At 34.6% G+C, this 21,253-nt stretch overlaps 1 protein-coding gene across 1 annotated transcript; it reads right to left on the bottom strand.

The window, feature by feature from the left end:
* Positions 1-444: 444 nt before the first annotated feature.
* Positions 445-7,405, bottom strand: LOC139871900 (O-fucosyltransferase 9). Its single transcript, XM_071859653.1, has 10 exons — positions 6,493-7,405; positions 5,336-5,408; positions 5,161-5,228; positions 4,652-4,740; positions 4,052-4,249; positions 3,595-3,799; positions 3,310-3,477; positions 3,041-3,208; positions 1,296-1,486; positions 445-644 (listed from the first exon to the last, which is right to left on the bottom strand). The coding sequence occupies exons 1-10, from the start codon at positions 6,913-6,915 to the stop codon at positions 485-487; spliced, it is 1,743 nt and encodes a 580-aa protein (XP_071715754.1). The 5' UTR covers positions 6,916-7,405; the 3' UTR covers positions 445-484.
* Between the last annotated feature and the right edge of the window lie 13,848 nt (positions 7,406-21,253).

The following is a 21,253-nucleotide window of genomic DNA, read 5'->3' as shown; positions in this document are numbered from 1 at the left end:
TCTTTCCATCCATCTTCATTCTTCAGGGTTGTATCCATGGAGAGAGAGATATAGATAGATAGAGAGAGAGATAGAGAGAGAGAGAGAGAGAGAGAGAGAGAGAGACTTTATACATAAATGATACTTGATTTTCTTCGTTTATACTATCCGAGAAAGGAGAACGTTAGTACTCGTATGTAACCCTAGTATTTACTAAAGAGATTATCAATCGAAGAAGGTATTGTTCATCGTTGGCAATCAACACTGAAAGAACAAAAAGAGGCTAAACAACCTGAATTTTAAGAAATCTTGAGTCGTAAGTTATCTTGCAACTCACTCACTTTAGTTTTGGTATATACAACTCAGAATGAATAAAAAAACTCAACTAAATACAGACCAATGATGAAAAGAGAATAAAAACATATATAAAAATAAAAACATATATAAATTAAATAATAAAAAAGCCCTTTAATAATGCCATATACATATATATACTTTTGCAAGTCTATGTTGTTAGTTTTGTAGAGTTTTTAGTAGATGGTTGCTTACACATGCAATCTGGCATGGGATATGTGAATAGTGATGCACTTGGTTTCCTTATTTCGCTTCCCTTCACATCACTATGACGGAGCATTTCACGCAACTGCCTCTGAAAGCTATCCCATCTAAAACATCACAAACGACCATCGTTAGGAACCACAAACTGAAAATAATTTGGAACCGCGCATTTTAGGCAGCTCCCATGGTCCATGGAGTATGATATTTAAGTATGACATTTAAAAAATTACTATAATTGTCATTAAAAGTAACATTGATTAGAGACACTGTAAGCAATCACCCTGTTTAATCTATTTTACCAATTGAAACCATTAATTGGAGACCGAATCACGATGAATAATCTCCCAAGTAGTGGCGGAATTAGAGTAGGACAAGGGGGCGCCTACCCCCAGTTGTTCTGAAATATTTAAGCCTGAAATTTTTGATATTTTATTTTGCCCCCAACCCAAAAGCCTCCATCTTTTTCATTGTTGGACTCTTTACTTGAAGAAAAAAGTATGTATTTTGCCCAAAAGCCTCTCCATATTTTGCGCCCAACCCAAAAGCCCATGACCCAAAAGTTTGTATTTTACCCAAAAGCCTCCATATGTGATTAAGGAAAAACATGAAGATAACAGGACTGGGACTTGTAGCACGTAACAAACCCATTTCATTTTTAGCAATTTCTACCCCATTATCAATAAGTAAGATACAACATTGATTGACCTATTTATGTATAAATTGGTTAAAATTACTAAGTTAATAAGTTGCAATGTTACCTGATATGGGGGCTATCAAACAACTGCGCTAATTTTCTCTTGTCGGGTATAATTGTCTTGGCATGTCCTTCGTAAGAATAACGTCTATGACCAATTAAAAAGTGCGGGAAATTTCCACCTTGAGTAGTTACAAAAACCTCACTGTAGAGGCAAATCGTATAATCAAGAGCAGCCAACCTAGACGAGTACCCCTGCATACAAAAAGTAACCAAACGCAAACGAGCAAATTAAAGAATTTGTTTCATTATCGGTGCATATTATTCAACAACCATCAGAGGTGGAAACCAGGAAGGGTGAAATAAGGGTGACAACGGGTACTTTTTACTTTGGGTCAAAACGGATCAGGGTGGACTGTGTAGACCCACCAACACTTCACTTTCCACTCTTTTGTATATGATTAACTGATTAACTAATGTATTAAGTACGATTTATAAAAACTATATTATTCAAACCATTATAACAATTCAGTCAAAGGCGGTGTGTAACCATTTTGTATACACGTTACAAAACTTTTTCCTGGGTCATACCCATTTGACCCTTCTCATTTGCAGATATTTTTCTGTATCTGATCCTTTCTATTTTACAGCTGAATTTTAACCACTGTAACTCTCATTGATTGTCGACATCAAATAAAATAACATTTAAAAGGAAAAAAAAAAAAAAAAAAAAAAAACACTTCAAACTCTACCGAGGACGATTAAAGGGACCATTTCCACCACTTTAAGGTGGGTGAATCAAATTACCTTTTTATTGCTCACGAGTCAAAAATGGAAAAGTTAATTTTTGTTTCACCTAAAAAGGATAATTGGACCCAACTCTCAGATAAGTAAAATCCACCCATTTCAGAATTGAACATTTTTACAAATTTCAAAAATGATCTACTAAAACGATTATCATTGCTTTAACAATAGTTTTGTTATTTATCACATTTACAATATATCCTATATCTACAAACTTTGGATTTTGGAATAAAAAGATATGGCTTGGCCCATGGGGTCACGAGACACGGAACACCACTAGATTAAAAATTTTGTGTAGAAAATACCCTTTAAAATGTATAGGACACAACTAAATTTAACTACAAGACACCATATATTTTTCGAATTATAGTTTTTTCTTTAAATTGTATAGGATACCACTAAATTTAACTAGTCTGACCCCATTATATTTTAAATATGTAGTTTTTTAAACCTAAACAACCATTAAAATATAATTAGTACTAAAAAAAATCGGGACCCCATAGAATTTCGTTTCTGGAATCGCCACGGATAACAAGGAGTTGGCGTAACGTAGTGGTAGTGACTTGTCTTTCAATATGGGAAGTCAGGGGTTCGATTCGACTCCCACTCGCTGTAAAATTTCCCTTGTTACCCGCCCATTTCATGGGCCTCGTAGGTTGCGGGCGTCTTGCATTCGGGCCTCACCTGAGGGGTTTTACCACATGCGATGCATGTATGGATCCGTCGGGTTTTACCACATGCGATGCATGTATGGATCCGTCGTGTGGGTTTCCACCTAGGGGGTAGGATTGTAATGATTCGTACCAAGGAAATGATCGGGTGGGTAGGTGTCGACATCACGTTCGTAACCTCCGTTCAAAAAAAAAAGTGATGGTATGTAACCCCGACCGACAAGCCTGTTTTAACTTTTGACCAAAAGTGTGTGTTATCACCCGCCACTTAATCACGGCCTAGAGTAATTAAGTTAATTGAGTCAAAAACATTTTGTATAAGGTAGAAAAATACCATAAATGGAGCGAGCTCCTCAGGTGAAGCTAACGTGTCTTTGGTTTCTAACCGTGGGAACATTTGTTTAAGTGGTGCCATATATTTTTCAGCCTTGTATATTTTACCGGCAGCCACATACACCGAAGTATTGTTATCGAAACCCATGCCCCTAAGCATCATTCCAACCTACATTTTATATAAGTGACACAATTATCACATATTTTAACTATTCTATTTAGGATTTGATTGACTATTGAAAAAACTTCTTGTCATTTAGTGGGCCATACCTCTAGGGGTGTCAAAGGGCATTTTCCGTCCATCCGAATCGCACCCGGTTTTATAATCCGATTCTTTTTCCGGAACTTTCCTCTCCAACTTCTTTCACGAGCAATGTCCATTTCACGTTGTTCCTCCTCACCACCGTCATATATACAGCATGAAAACGCAACCATGTCCTTCAAAAATAGCTCCATAATAAGTAAAACGCAAGCTAAACGTATATTCATTACCCATTTGAACCCATTAGCAATACAATATTACCAAAACAGTCCCAAAGCAATGAAGTGTTGTACCTCTTCAAAGCGTAGATGGACGGAAATGTATTTTCCACCGCTACCGGAACTATTCCGGATCATTCTGTCGACCATTTTTGCTGCAAGTGTGCGTATAGGTTCTGAAAACCTAAGAGCACCGAAATTCGATAAACATCGGAGCCCTTGGACATCTGAAGGCACAGCATGAGCCAATCTGTTAGAGAACGGCGCAATACGTACCGCCCTGCAAAATCAAGAATGTCAACCGACTTATAGTGAAGATACACTATATAATGTTTTAATTTTTTAAAAAGGACACGTTAAAGTTAAGAGTCATTTATAAAGTCGAGGTCCGAGTCGCCTCATATTTGAAACTTATGACTCAACTCGTAAGAGTCGACAAGTGACTCGTAAGAGTCGACAAGTGACTCGTAAGAGTCGAACAACTATTTAAGATGATATAAGAAAAGGTTCTTAAAAAGGCACGTTATCATACCCTAGCTCCACAAGCTTTGGCAAGACCTTCTGAAGGTAGTAAGTTGGACTTGACCAACCTTTGACTCTCAAATTCACAATGTTGCTTATATTGTTGTCGAAACGTTGCAATACATCTTCTGGTAATTCTCTAACCACATTCACGTGATTTCTTAAAGCGTATATGAAGAACTCCTCATCAAATATATTTCCGAATTTGCTAAAAATTGGAAGTAAAAGAAATATATTAAAATTTTCATAAATACAATGGAATACCATCTCCGTAGTACATTTTTTTATAAATGTCACTTACATGTTTGAAGGACCATTGGTTAATTTTGAAAGGCCCATTTTAATAAATTAGACTTTATGGTCCCGGTTTTAAAATTCTATCAATCTAATACTCAGACCACACATAAGCAAGACCACGCATTCGCATACACGAATATTATATAAAAAGTTACATGTGTGAGAGCTTCACATGCTCAAATTGTATGGTTGCAAAACTTTAACCCTAATCAAAACACCGCTATTTTTTTTTCAAAAATTAGTAAGAAAAATATGTGAAGGATCATCAAACATGGGAGATAAAATTCATCGGGAGATTATTAAATAGAAGTACCTTGAATCACGCCATACGCTATTGAAATGAAACATTGGAATAACAAGTGTAGCATTCAGAAGCCCAGCTACAGCCACTGCATCACATATCTGATTTCGACATTACACTAGCTAAGTAAGTTTAATGATCCAATAACAAATCATACAACACAACTTAAACAGTGCCGTATGACAATTGACAATATAATTGTTAATTTGAAAAGAAAAAAAATCCCAGAATCGAATCCAGATATATATATATATATATATATATATATATATATATATATATATATATATATATATATATATATATATATATATATATACCTAAAAAGAAGCTAACAAACCAATAAACTTCTCTTTTAAGGATATTGAATCCAGAAAAATAGCACGTAAAACAAAGAAATTTTTATACGGAGTATGATGATTATCAAATTCGGAAGATATTTATTTAAAAGAGTATCCTCATTATGAGGTCCATGCACCACAAACTTTATTTTAACATTGGATCAAGGTCAGAAAACGTACAGATAATCTTTGTTGGTTCAGCCCGCCATTTGCTTCGATTATGAGGTAGCCATTTGATTTTGGGAGTTCTGGTATTGTAACGGATAAAAATTAAACTATATTAAAGGGCTTGAATATACAAAACTAAACAAGTTCATATTAATTTTCTGGATTAAGTTACTTGAAAAATTCAAACCTGATTGAGAATTCTGTAGATTAATACAAGGTTTCCAAGATTGACGCGACTTCATGTTCCAAACGTTCATCATCTGTGATTTCCAAAAGCAAAACATAATTTCAGGTACCACCAAAACTTCTTTTCCGAAACCATGAATTAATTTTTAAATCGGAATGCAGTAATAAGTCTCAAACCACAAATTGCGGCATACTAAAAATAATTCAAATCTAATGTTGATACTTAGTTAAGTAAATGATCACAATTTTCCCATGTCGAAACAACGATGTTAAAGAAAAAGACATTGCAATGAGTATTGTCACAGAGAATACGATTACTAAATCTTCATTATAATGATCACAAAAATGCATGCAATGAATAGAAGTAATGCATGCTGATTAACATAAACTATAAACTTTAAGGCACAAATATGTGTTCTACCTAAAAATGAGCCTAAATCTAACACTAAAGTCTAAATCCTTATCTAACAGAGTAATTATGCACGTAGACTACTTCGTGTGAATATAAACATCTATAGAAAATATTTTGCATAATTACATCATTGTATCAAATAAGATTAGAGCGATATAATGAAGTTGATAATAGCTTAATTATTTTCATCAACCCCTAACGATTATTAGAAAACCGAGTAAATGGATGAGGTTTTCCATGTTCCGGTTACTCGCGGAGGACAAGTATTTTTCACTTAGACGGGGTTTGAATCTGAGACATTTTGTGAGGATATTATGACGCCAACGGCCAACCACTAGGTCAACGGTTACCTTGGCGATGGTTATTGTCATAATCTTGTTTAGCCAAAATAAATTAATATACAAACACCAACATATGTCCTATCTACAATTCAAAGGGGAAAAGGTAGAAGGTTTTCCCTGTTCAGGCTAACCGGGAGGGCGATTAATCTAACACCATAGTACGCAGCCCAGCAGGATTACGGATTACTCCTCGACTGTTTTGAACCCATCCCTGGCCACCAATAAATATTCGCCCTAGACTGGATTCGAACCTAAGATTTCTTGAGGAACTTGCAAGGAACTCAGACACCCACTTAACTAACGATTCAAATCACAAAATCGGAATTTGGGCATCTAAATCACACTTTCTATGTGAGAATAAGGATGTCAAAAACAACATATTTCAACAAGTAAAATAAAAATTACCAGATCACTACTTCGATTATTCTCAGCTTCCATATAAGGCCACAAGTGTTCAAACACTTGAGGACTTCGATATAAAGATCCTAAAGGAGCCGATTTACCAGAAATCACATTACTTTTACTAATCATATCAACATCAAAACCCATTGTACCCATATATAACAGCATTGCAGATATATAAAGCAAAGGAGCAAATAACAAAATCCCCCTCCGCTTATAAACTGCCGATATCACAATGTAAACCCACCGCTCCACAAAACTCTGCAACTTCACATCTACCCCACCACCACCTCCTCCTCCCCGGAAACCACCAACGCCGCCGCCGCCGCCTTTATTCCGGCGATACCTAGGTGAAGAAGGAGGTGAAGGCACCGGTGATACGTTCCCACTTCCGGTTGGCCGACCTAAACGACTATAACCGTGCATTATGTGTGCCAAAAAGTTTTCAACTTTATGCAAAATTACAAAAAGTTTTCAACTTTATGCAAAATTCAACCAATTGCAACTGACCCAGTTACTAAAAACTAAAATTGAGAGAAACCCAGATGAGAATCTGAATTTGGGTACAATAAAGGCTCTAACTTTAAGCGAAATTCACAAAATTTCAGTTTACTAAAACTGTAAATTGAGCAGATGAAAAAGTGAAGTTGGGACAATAAAGATTAAACCTTTTTACAAAAGTCTCACAATTTCAACTTACCCACTTGAAAAAAAGCTGAAATTGGGAGAAAAAAAGAATCAAATATAGTTATAGTTGAAATAACAGTAATAGGAATATGAATATAGAGTACAAATAGATGATAAATGTTATCGTGGGATACAGCGAAAAGGTGAGTGTAGGTTAATCTTCAAGAAAGTAATTGAGTTTGGATTGAAAGGGAGTAGTTGTAGCTGCTGCAAATACCATTCAATGAAATTCACACTTGTTACTTGCGTTCTTGAATCGTAAAATTCTCTGACACTATTATTTATGACTTGTAACCCTTTTTCTATTCAGGATCTACACCGACATTTTTTCACGGTATATGTCGGTTCTGGGGTCAAAGTAACTTTACGACGGTGAAATAGGAATAGGATCGGGGAATAAATAAATAAATAAATAAATAAATAAGAAAAAATTACGAGTTTGGTCCTTGATATTTGACATATATTACATGTTAGACATTTATTGATTGTTTATGTGTTGATCATCCATGTTTGCACTAGTTGCGCGATTGATCCCTCGACCTAAGATGCTATTCTATTACTCCCTCCGTCTCAGATTAATTGCCTTCAGACAAAAAACACATAGTTTAAGAAATGTTATTATCACACTGTACTTTTTTCATACTTTACAGTTTTACCCTCAATCAATTAATTAAAAATGTCTCTCCCTTTTGTAATTTAATTAATTCATTAGGGACAAATATTGAAAACTTTGTTAAATTTACTTTCCATTTTCGGAAGTGGACAATTTATATAGGACAACCCGAAAAGGATTACTTGACAATTAATCTGGAACTGAGGGAGTACTATTCAAAAACCTAAACCTGCTATTCTATTACTACTACATCTATCATCGGAATACTATTGTTTGTGTAGTGACCCGAAATTTTTCATGATTATATATTATATGAGATTAATATTTACATGAATAAATGTTTCCAACATGTTAAGCAATCAAACTTGTTAAGATTGATTAATTGAAACGGATTTTGTGTTAACGTTTAACCACCCAGTTTGTCTGATGATTCACGAACGTTATAACTTGTATATGACATGATATTATATATATATATATATATATATATATATATATATATATATATATATATATATATATATATATATGTATATATATATATATGTATATATATATATATGTATATATATATATATATACATGATGAAATGATAAGTAAGTATCTCATTATGTATATTAACAATGAACTTTATACATAAAACAAGACTACTAACTTAAGAAATTCAAAACGATATCTATATGTAACGATTATCGTTGTAATAACGTCTTAATATTTATATATCATATTAAGATATATTAGTACATCATGTTATCATGATAATGTAACAATTTAACATCTCATTAAATATAATAACAATGGGATTAATTACATTTAACGAGATCGTTAACTTAAAGGTTTCAAAACAACACTTACATGTAACGATTAACGATGACTTAACGACTCAGTTAAAATGTATAAACATGTAGTATATTAGGATGTATCATTACACTTTTGAAAGACTTCATGACATATATCAAAGTACTTCTACTTAACAAAAATGCTTACAATTGCATTCTCATTCATTTTCATCAACAATTCTACTCGTATGCACCCGTATTCGTACTCGTACAATACACAGCTCCTAAATGTATATACTATTGGTATATACACTTCAATGATCAGCTCTTAGAAGCCCTCATTTAGTCAGTAAATATGTGAAATGTAGTGACCCGAACTTTTCCATGTTTATATATATTAATTGAGATTGATATTTACATGATTAAATGTTTCCAACATATTAAGCAATCAAACTTGTTAAGACTTGATTAATTGAAATATGTTTCATATAGACAATTGACCATCCAAGTTGACCGGTGATTCACGAACGTTAAAACTTGTAAAAACTATATGATGACATATATATGGATATATATATAGTTAACATGATACTATGATAAGTAAACATATCATTAAGTATATTAACAATGAACTACATATGTAAAAACAAGACTACTAACTTAATGATTTTTAAACGAGACATATATGTAACGATTATCGTTGTAAAGACATTTAATGTATATATATCATATTAAGAGATATTCATACATGATAATATCATGATAATATAATAATTTAAAATCTCATTTGATATTATAAACATTGGGTTAACAACATTTAACAAGATCGTTAACCTAAAGGTTTCAAAACAACACTTACATGTAACGACTAACGATGACTTAACGACTCAGTTAAAATGTATATACATGTAGTGTTTTAATATGTATTTATACACTTTTGAAAGACTTCAATACACTTATCAAAATACTTCTACTTAACAAAAATGCTTACAATTACATCCTCGTTCAGTTTCATCAACAATTCTACTCGTATGCACTCGTATTCGTACTCGTACAATACACAGCTTTTAGATGTATGTACTATTGGTATATACACTCCAATGATCAGCTATTAGCAGCCCATGTGAGTCACCTAACACATGTGGGAACCATCATTTGGCAACTAGCATGAAATATCTCATAAAATTACAAAAATATGAGTAATCATTCATGACTTATTTACATGAAAACAAAATTACATATCCTTTATATCTAATCCATACACCAACGACCAAAAACACCTACAAACACTTTCATTCTTCAATTTTCTTCATCTAATTGATCTCTCTCAAGTTCTATCTTCAAGTTCTAAGTGTTCTTCATAAATTCCAAAAGTTCTAGTTTCATAAAATCAAGAATACTTTCAAGTTTGCTAGCTCACTTCCAATCTTGTAAGGTGATCATCCAACCTCAAGAAATCTTTGTTTCTTACAGTAGGTTATCATTCTAATACAAGGTAATAATCATATTCAAACTTTGGTTCAATTTCTATAACTATAACAATCTTATTTCAAGTGATGATCTTACTTGAACTTGTTTTCGTGTCATGATTCTGCTTCAAGAACTTCGAGCCATCCAAGGATCCATTGAAGCTAGATCCATTTTTCTCTTTTCCAGTAGGTTTATCCAAGGAAATTAAGGTAGTAATGATGTTCATAACATCATTCGATTCATACATATAAAGCTATCTTATTCGAAGGTTTAAACTTGTAATCACTAGAACATAGTTTAGTTAATTCTAAACTTGTTCGCAAACAAAAGTTAATCCTTCTAACTTGACTTTTAAAATCAACTAAACACATGTTCTATATCTATATGATATGCTAACTTAATGATTTAAAACCTGGAAACACGAAAAACACCGTAAAACCGGATTTACGCCGTCGTAGTAACACCGCGGGCTGTTTTGGGTTAGTTAATTAAAAACTATGATAAACTTTGATTTAAAAGTTGTTATTCTGAGAAAATGATTTTTATTACGAACATGAAACTATATCCAAAAATTATGGTTAAACTCAAAGTGGAAGTATGTTTTCTAAAATGGTCATCTAGACGTCGTTCTTTCGACTGAAATGACTACCTTTACAAAAACGACTTGTAACTTATTTTTCTGACTATAAACCTATACTTTTTCTGTTTAGATTCATAAAATAGAGTTCAATATGAAATCATAGCAATTTGATTCACTCAAAACGGATTTAAAATGAAGAAGTTATGGGTAAAACAAGATTGGATAATTTTTCTCATTTTAGCTACGTGAAAATTGGTAACAAATCTATTCCAACCATAACTTAATCAACTTGTATTGTATATTATGTAATCTTGAGATACCATAGACACGTATACAATGTTTCGACCTATCATGTCGACACATCTATATATATTTCGGAACAACCATAGACACTCTATATGTGAATGTTGGAGTTAGCTATACAGGGTTGAGGTTGATTCCAAAATATATATAGTTTGAGTTGTGATCAATACTGAGATACGTATACACTGGGTCGTGGATTGATTCAAGATAATATTTATCGATTTATTTCTGTACATCTAACTGTGGACAACTAGTTATAGGTTACTAACGAGGACAGCTGACTTAATAAACTTAAAACATCAAAATATATTAAAAGTGTTGTAAATATATTTTGAACATACTTTAATATATATGTATATATTGTTATAGGTTCGTGAATCAACAGTGGCCAAGTCTTACTTCCCGACGAAGTAAAAATCTGTGAAAGTGAGTTATAGTCCCACTTTTAAAATCTAATATTTTTGGGATGAGAATACATGCAGGTTTTATAAATGATTTACAAAATAGACACAAGTACGTGAAACTACATTCTATGGTTGAATTATCGAAATCGAATATGCCCCTTTTTATTAAGTCTGGTAATCTAAGAATTAGGGAACAGACACCCTAATTGACGCGAATCCTAAAGATAGATCTATTGGGCCTAACAAACCCCATCCAAAGTACCGGATGCTTTAGTACTTCGAAATTTATATCATATCCGAAGGGTGTCCCGGAATGATGGGGATATTCTTATATATGCATCTTGTTATTGTCGGTTACCAGGTGTTCACCATATGAATGATTTTTATCTCTATGTATGGGATGTGTATTGAAATATGAAATCTTGTGGTCTATTGTTACGATTTGATATATATAGGTTAAACCTATAACTCACCAACATTTTTGTTGACGTTTAAAGCATGTTTATTCTCAGGTGAATATTAAGAGCTTCCGCTGTTGCATACTAAAATAAGGACAAGATTTGGAGTCCATGTTTGTATGATATTGTGTAAAAACTGCATTCAAGAAACTGATTTCGATGTAACATATTTGTATTGTAAACCATTATGTAATGGTCGTGTGTAAACAGGATATTTTAGATTATCATTATTTGATAATCTACGTAAAGCTTTTTAAACCTTTATTTATGAAATAAAGGTTATGGTTTGTTTTAAAAATGAATGCAGTCTTTGAAAAACGTCTCATATAGAGGTCAAAACCTCGCAACGAAATCAATTAATATGGAACGTTTTTAATCAATAAGAACGGGACATTTCAGTTGGTATCCGAGCGTTGGTCTTAGAGAACCAGAATTTTTCATTAGTGTGTCTTATCGAGTTTGTTAGGATGCATTAGTGAGTCTGGACTTCGACCGTGTTTACTTGAAAAATGATTGCTTAACAAATTTTGTTGGAAACTATATATTTTTAACATGTGAATATTATGTGATATATTAATCTCTTAACGCGTTTGATATTATGTGATAGATGTCTACCTCTAGAACAAGTCCCATTGACTCACCTAATAATAATGAAGAGTCAAATGTAAATTGGAATGATTCGTGGACTGATTCACAAGTTCCCGAAGAGGAACCGGAAGAAGAGTCGGAACCGGAAGAAGAATCGGAACCGGAAGAAGAATCGGAACCGGATGAAGAAATAGAACCGGTGGGGGAAATAATAAAACGGTTAAGTAAAAGAAAATCCTCAACCAACCGACCAAAGTTAATTATGGTCAATGGTGTTTCCGCCAAGGAAGTAAAATATTGGGAGGATTACCAATTCTCCGATGAATCGGATTCCGACGAGAATTCCGATGATGTTATAGAAATTACCCCAACTGAATTTAAAAAGGCAAAAGAAAATAATAAGGGAAAGGGCATAAAAATAGAGAAATCTAATTCCAACCCCGATGAACTTTATATGTATCGTCAACGCCCGAAGTCCTTAAGTTGTAACAATGACCCGGGAACCTCTAAACCACCAGGTTTTTCTAAACCAATGTGGACAACGACGGCTCGTATTAGGGGAACATCATATATCCCTAGAAACTTGGCAAAACGAACCAAAACCGAAGAAGAAGAAACGAGCGAGTCGGAATAAGATAGTTGTATTCGTGTGGTGTAATATATGTAATATAGTGTTCTTATGCTTTATGATATATGTAAAAATTGCTTGTATTAATAAGTATTTTTTTATGAATCTAACTCTTGTCTATTTTACAGTTTAAAAACACAAAATGGATAGACAACCCAATATTTTAAGAGACCTACCAGGAGACATGATTGATGAAATCTTGTCTAGAGTCGGTCAGAATTCTTCGGCACAACTATTTAAGGCGAGATCAGTTTGTAAGACATTCGAAGAACGTTCCAAGAATGTCTTGGTTTATAAGAGACTTTCGTTTGAAAGATGGGGGATATCACATTGGGAAACCCATAAGTTACGATGTGTTTACTTTGACGCATATATTGCGGGGAACCCAAATGCTATTTTACGCAACGGGTTAAGAAATTATTTTGACTCAATATATCCGAATATTGGACTTCGTGATTTAGAAAAAGCGGCTAACATGCAACATAAAGAAGCATGTTATGCTTACGGATTAGTAATGTTCGCTTCTCACCAAAGTGAGAACAAGAACATCGGGCTACAACTATTAAACAAAACGTTTCCACAAGTGACGGAGTCGGTAATTGGGGTAAGAAATGAGGTTTTTAGATTGTTACGGGACTGTTGGACATTACGTAACCCTCGTCCCTTTGATGACGTTACAACACGCTGTCTTATCAACGGCCGTAACGGTTATGTTGCACAAGACCAAGGATGGGAAGTAGTCCTAGTAAAACCAGAATGCATGACTTGTTTCTGGACGTATGAATTACGTGTCTTTATTGCCTTTGCCGAACGACTTGTGTACTAGCTAGAATTGTCTTCACAACTATCTTGTATCAAAATTATTGTGTGCTATATTTCATGCTTTATGTAAAATAAGCGGTATTGTAAGTTTGTAAAATATTGTATAAAAGTTTGAACGCGAAATATTATTACAATCAGTTTTTCATATAGAATTGTAGTAGTTGAATTGTATATTAGCTACTAAGTATGAACTTAACGGGTAGGTACTACCCGAAATTTAAACTTATAAAACGCTAATATGAAGAAAAAGCTTTTATAAATGAGTTCATATTATGCTACGAAATACTATTAACTACTCTTAATATTCTGTATGATTAACTTGTTCCATTTAACTATTTTGAAGGAAATGGCACCGACTACTCGACACACCGTGAATATGAATGAAGAGGAATTCCGTACTTTTCTAGCTTCAAACATAGCCGCAGTACAGGCTGCGCTACATACCAACAATAATCTTGGATCTAGCAGTACAGGAAATCGTGTAGGATGCACCTACAAAGAATTCACTGCCTGCAAACCTTTGGAATTTGATGGAACCGAAGGACCGATCGGATTGAAACGGTGGACCGAGAAGGTTGAATCGGTGTTTGCCATAAGTAAGTGTACTGAAGAGGACAAAGTGAAGTACGCTATGCATACCTTCACAGGTTCTGCGTTAACATGGTGGAATACCTATCTAGAGCAAGTGGGACAAGATGATGCGTACGCACTACCGTGGTCAGCATTCAAGCACTTGATGAACGAGAAGTACCGTCCCAGAACCGAGGTCAATAAGCTCAAGACAGAACTTAGAGGGTTACGAACCCAAGGATTTGATATTACCACGTACGAAAGACGATTCACAGAATTGTGCCTATTGTGTCCGGGAGCATTCGAAGATGAGGAAGAGAAGATCGACGCGTTTGTGAAAGGATTACCGTAAAGAATCCAAGAAGATATAAGTTCACACGAGCCCGCCTCCATACAACAGGCATGTAGAATGGCTCACAAACTAGTGAACCAGATTGAAGAAAGAATTAAAGAACAGACTGCCGAAGAGGCCAATGTGAAGCAAGTCAAAAGAAAGTGGGAGGAAAACGGTGATAAGAATCACCAATACAACAACAACAGCAATTACAACAATAATCGCAACAATTATCCCAACAATCGCAACATCAATCGCAACTACAACAAACGGCCCAACAACAACAACAACAACAACAACAGCAACTACAACAATCATCCCAACAACAATAATAACCGCAACAACAACAACAATCAGAAGCAGCTATGCCAAAGGTGTGAAAAGAATCATTCGGGGTTCTGCACCAAATTTTGCAACAAGTGTAAAAGAAATGGTCATAGCGCGGCGAAGTGTGAGGTCTACGGACCAGGGGTTAATAGAACGAAAGGAACAAATGGTGTCGGAACGAGTAATGGCGGAGCAAGTAGTGTCGGAGCAAGTTATGCCAATGTAGTTTGTTATAAATGTGGAAAACCAGGCCACATTATTAGAAATTGCCCGAACCAGGAGAACACGAATGGACAAGGCCGTGGAAGAGTTTTCAATATTAATGCGGTAGAGGCACAGGAAGACCCGGAGTTTGTTACGGGTACGTTTCTTATTGACAATAAATCTGCTTACGTTTTATTTGATTCGGGTGCGGATAGAAGCTATATGAGTAGAGATTTTTGTGCTAAATTAAGATGTCCATTGACGCCTTTGGATAGTAAATTTTTACTCGAATTAGCAAATGGTAAATTAATTTCAGCAGATAATATATGTCGGAATCGAGAAATTAAACTGGTTAGCAAAACATTTAAGATTGATTTGATACCAGTAGAGTTAGGGAGTTTTGATGTGATAATCGGTGTGGACTGGTTGAAAGAAGTGAAAGCGGAGATCGTTTGTTACAAAAATGCAATTCGCATTATACGAGAAAAAGGAAAACCCTTAATGGTGTACGGAGAAAAGGGCAACACGAAGCTACATCTTATTAGTAATTTGAAGGCACAAAAACTAATAAGAAAAGGTTGATATGCTGTTCTAGCACACGTCGAGAAAGTACAAACTGAAGAAAAGAGCATCAATGATGTTCCCGTCGCAAAAGAATTTCCTGATGTATTTCCGAAAGAATTACCGGGATTACCCCCACATCGATCCGTTGAATTTCAAATAGATCTTGTACCAGGAGCTGCACCAATAGCTCGTGCTCCTTACAGACTCGCACCCAGCGAGATGAAAGAACTACAAAGCCAATTACAAGAACTTTTAGAGCGTGGTTTCATTCGACCAAGCACATCACCGTGGGGAGCTCCTGTTTTGTTTGTCAAGAAGAAAGATGGTACATTCAGGTTGTGTATCGACTACCGAGAGTTGAACAAACTTACCATCAAGAACCGCTACCCACTACCGAGAATCGATGACTTATTTGATCAACTACAAGGCTCGTCTGTTTATTCAAAGATTGACTTACGTTCCGGGTATCATCAAATGCGGGTGAAAGAAGATGATATTCCAAAGACTGCTTTCAGAATACGTTACGGTCATTACGAGTTTATGGTCATGCCGTTTGGTTTAACTAATGCACCAGCTGTGTTCATGGACCTTATGAACCGAGTGTGTGGACCATACCTTGACAAGTTTGTCATTGTTTTCATTGATGACATACTTATTTACTCAAAGAATGACCAAGAACACGGTGAACATTTGAGAAAGGTGTTAGAAGTATTGAGGAAGGAAGAATTGTACGCTAAGTTTTCAAAGTGTGCATTTTGGTTGGAAGAAGTTCAATTCCTCGGTCACATAGTGAACAAAGAAGGTATTAAGGTGGATCCGGCAAAGATAGAAACTGTTGAAAAGTGGGAAACCCCGAAAACTCCGAAACACATACGCCAGTTTTTAGGACTAGCTGGTTACTACAGAAGGTTCATCCAAGACTTTTCCAGAATAGCAAAACCCTTGACTGCATTAACGCATAAAGGGAAGAAATTTGAATGGAATGATGAACAAGAGAAAGCGTTTCAGTTATTGAAGAAAAAGCTAACTACGGCACCTATATTGTCATTGCCTGAAGGGAATGATGATTTTGTGATTTATTGTGATGCATCAAAGCAAGGTCTCGGTTGTGTATTAATGCAATGAACGAAGGTGATTGCTTATGCGTCTAGACAATTGAAGATTCACGAACAAAATTATACGACGCATGATTTGGAATTAGGCGCGGTTGTTTTTGCATTAAAGACTTGGAGGCACTACTTATATGGGGTCAAAAGTATTATATATACCGACCACAAAAGTCTTCAACACATATTTAATCAGAAATAACTGAATATGAGGCAGCGTAGGTGGATTGAATTATTGAATGATTACGACTTTGAGATTCGTTACCACCCGGGGAAGGAAAATGTGGTAGCCGATGCCTTGAGCAGGAAGGACAGAGAACCCATTCGAGTAAAATCTATGAATATAATGATTCATAATAACATTACTACTCAAATAAAGGAGGCGCAACAAGGAGTTTTAAAAGAGGGAAATTTAAAGGATGAAATACCCAAAGGATCGGAGAAGCATCTTAATATTCGGGAAGACGGAACCCGGTATAGGGCTGAAAGGATTTGGGTACCAAAATTTGGAGATATGAGAGAAATGGTACTTAGAGAAGCTCATAAAACCAGATACTCAATACATCCTGGAACGGGGAAGATGTACAAGGATCTCAAGAAATATTTTTGGTGGCCGGGTATGAAAGCCGATGTTGCTAAATACGTAGGAGAATGTTTGACGTGTTCTAAGGTCAAAGCTGAGCATCAGAAACCATCAGGTCTACTTCAACAACCCGAAATCCCGGAATGGAAATGGGAAAACATTACCATGGATTTCATCACTAAATTGCCAAGGACTGCAAGTGGTTTTGATACTATTTGGGTAATAGTTGATCGTCTCACCAAATCAGCACACTTCCTACCAATAAGAGAAGATGACAAGATGGAGAAGTTAGCATGACTGTATTTGAAGGAAGTCGTCTCCAGACATGGAATACTGATGTGAAGCGAGGTGTATATAAAATAGCTTATATTTTACTAGGAAAAACTATTAAATACGATACAATTTTACACAAGATATTTATTTATTTATAGAATGGATATACTTAAACCTTGCTACAACACTTATAGGCAGTGTACCTAATCGTACAGTAGTGTAGTTTTTAGTAAGTCCGGTTCGTTCCACAGGGAAATCTTTAAACAAAGCTCAACGCTATATTAGTTTACTTTTATAAAAATACAAACATATATATAAGTAATATTATTATTATAAAGGGGGGTTTTTACCGTTTAATGACCGGTTTGTCGATTTTAAGATTTTAGTCGCAGTTAAAACCTAATGTAAAATATAAAATAAATACAAAACTTAAATTAAAGCGTAAAGTAAATAATGATAATGAAATTGCGAATAATAAAAGTGCGATAAAATAAACTTGCGATAATTAAAAAGTACGATAATTAAAAGTGCGATAAAATAAAATAAATAAAAGTGCGATAATTAGAAGTGCAATTAAATATAAAATAAAGGAAATTAAATATGAAATAAAAGAATTATGCTTATTTAAACTTCCGTAATCATGATGTTTGACGTGTTGATTTTAGTTTTATGCCCATGGGTTAATTGTCCTTTGTCCTGGATTATTCAATATGTCCGTCTGGTTTTTGTCCATAACAGTCCATCAGTCATAAATATAAATTGCAAGTGTCCTTGTCAAATTATTATTATACCCGAAGATAAATATTCCAACTAATTGGGGATTCGAATTGTAACAAGGTTTTAATACTTTGTTTAATGAATACACCAGGTTATCGACTGCGTGTAAACCAAGGTTTTACTACTTTGTTAACAATTACACCAATTACCCTTGAATGTAATTTCACCCCTGTTTTAATTATTCTAGTGGCTATTAATCCATTCCCGTGTCCGGTTAAATGAACGATTATTCGTACATATAAATACCCCGCCCATCGTGTCCGATCGAGTGTATATGGTAATTTATAGGGACGCCCAATTGTAAATCTTTATATTAACATTAACAAACTTTCATTTAGTTAAACAAATATAAAGCCCATTATTAGCCCATAGTCTAATTTCCACAAGTGTCGTTCTTTTGTCCAAACCCCAATTATGGTACAAAGCCCAATTACCCAATTTTAGTAATTAGCCCAACATCATGATTACTTCGTTTTAAATAAGCATAATAATAACTTAGCTACGAGACATTAATATAAAAAGGTTGAACATAACTTACAATGATTAAAAATAGCGTAGCGTTACACGGACAGAATTTCGACTTACACCCTTACAACATTCGCTAACATACCCTTATTATTAGAATTATAATTAAAATTAAAATTAAAATATAAATTATATATATATATTACTCGTATGAATGAGAAGAAAAAAAGATATGAAATTTGATCAGAATTCGGTTGGCTTTATAGCCAGGGTTGAAAATTAGGGCTCCGCGACTCGCGGCAAAATGCCCTTCAAACTCCGCGAGTCGCGGAGATATATTTACAGCTCACACCCTTGGAGTTTCTTGCTGCCGACGGTTTTAATAATATATATATAATATATATATAATTAATATAATTAATTATATATTATATTATATTTATATACATAGTTAACTTGTAATTTTTAGTCCGTTGCGTCGAGCGTTAAGAGTTGACTCTGGTCCCGGTTCCGGATTTTCGAACGTCCTTGCGTACAATTTAATATCTTGTACTTTGCGTTTTGAATCTTGTACTCTTGTAATTTCGAGACGTTTCTTATCAATAATTGGAACCTTTTTGATTGTCTTTTATTCTTTTGAGCTTTTTGGTCGTTTGCGTCTTCAATTCGTCGAATCTGTCTTTTGTCTTCACCTTTTATTATTTAAACGAATATCTCTTGTAAATAGAACAATTGCAACTAAAAGCTTGTATTTCTTGAGGAATAATGCTATGAAATATATGTTCGTTTTTAGCATTATCAAATATTCCCACACTTGAGCGTTGCTTGTCCTCAAGCAATATCGTCTTGAAATACTAGAATCACTTCTTTATTCTTCACACTTTGTACATCAGTGATTTCTATACGGCGGTATAAACAATGGTAGTAACGATATGGTTTACAGTCCCACATGACTATAAAAATTTAGATCCATTAAGGAAATTGGATCTTTATGAAAACATTTGATCTTTTGAAAATTAAATCTAGTTTTTACCCTAGATAAGTTTTCCGGAATAACCCTTTACCGGTGTTTGCAAAATATTTTTGTGGGTTTGGTGGGTTTCAGATTTGAAAATTTTAGCTCAAAACTTGCGGTTTTGTGTCACCCACTTGCTAACCTTGTATTTGGAAAGCAACACGTCCAGTTTACTTGTTCCGTATATTACCTTTCGGCAAACTACCGTCCGGTTGTAAAGGAAAGCGTTGAACAAGCAACTGTTTAAGGCAATGTCCCGTGACATGCTTTTGATTATGGTCTATAACGTGTCGGACGCAATTACTATCCTTGGTAGGAGCAATAGTAAAGCTCACCCTTATAATTTGTCGGTCTGGCACAAGGTCCTGTCTTTGACCATGCTATGCAACCACCGTTCTTACGGTTGACACCCGATTTAGTTCAGGTGACCTAATGAATTCCAGGTGAATTCCTAGGATTTTACGTTCAATCGTAATGAACGTATTGAAAATAGGGTTTTCAGAAAACAAATCGGTTTGTAATTTTGATCAAAATATTTTCTCGTTTAAACTCGAGCTTAGATATCATTGAATTCCATGAGTTTGTAATTCTCAATCTTTAAGGTCAATCTCTAGGATTGAGTAATATCAGTCTTAAAAGCTGATTTTTAATCTTTAAGGAGATTATCCTTTCTGGGGATCTGATTCATTAGTCTTATCCAGCTAATTTGCATGGTGCCCCCCCATTGTACGAGATAAATCCTTCTCATGGTTAGGATAAATCTGACCACTTGGCGACCCTGTTTAATGCTGAGGTCCGTGGATTTCCTGCTGATTTTAGTGATGACTTTTCTAGATTTTTCGTCAACCTACAGCTGGTCTGGACGACAACTTCATGACCTAAATCAAGAAGCGCGTTTCTTTTTTTTCGGAAGACTTTACTTCCTTTTAATGATGGAATTGATTCATCGTGTAGATCCATCTCTTCTTTTCTTTCATCGGGTAAAACAGTTTAGTTTAGTCCAAAGCAAAAGTATTTTCAGTTATTTGTTACAGATATATGTGACATATGTTTAAAATAATTTGGTAAATTTTCCCACACTTGGCTTTTATTTTCCTTTTTATCGTCCTCTATTCCATTTTAAATGAATTTTAACATTTTAGTTTGTTTCTCAATTTATGTCCTTTCCGAGGTAACAATAATTTCGGTGTTAAAACCTAGTTTTATCGTTCAT

This window comes from Rutidosis leptorrhynchoides, chromosome 10, assembly GCF_046630445.1.
Source record: "Rutidosis leptorrhynchoides isolate AG116_Rl617_1_P2 chromosome 10, CSIRO_AGI_Rlap_v1, whole genome shotgun sequence".
In the NCBI taxonomy this organism is placed as follows: Eukaryota; Viridiplantae; Streptophyta; class Magnoliopsida; order Asterales; family Asteraceae; genus Rutidosis; species Rutidosis leptorrhynchoides.
This window is presented reverse-complemented; position numbering and strand designations above follow the sequence as displayed.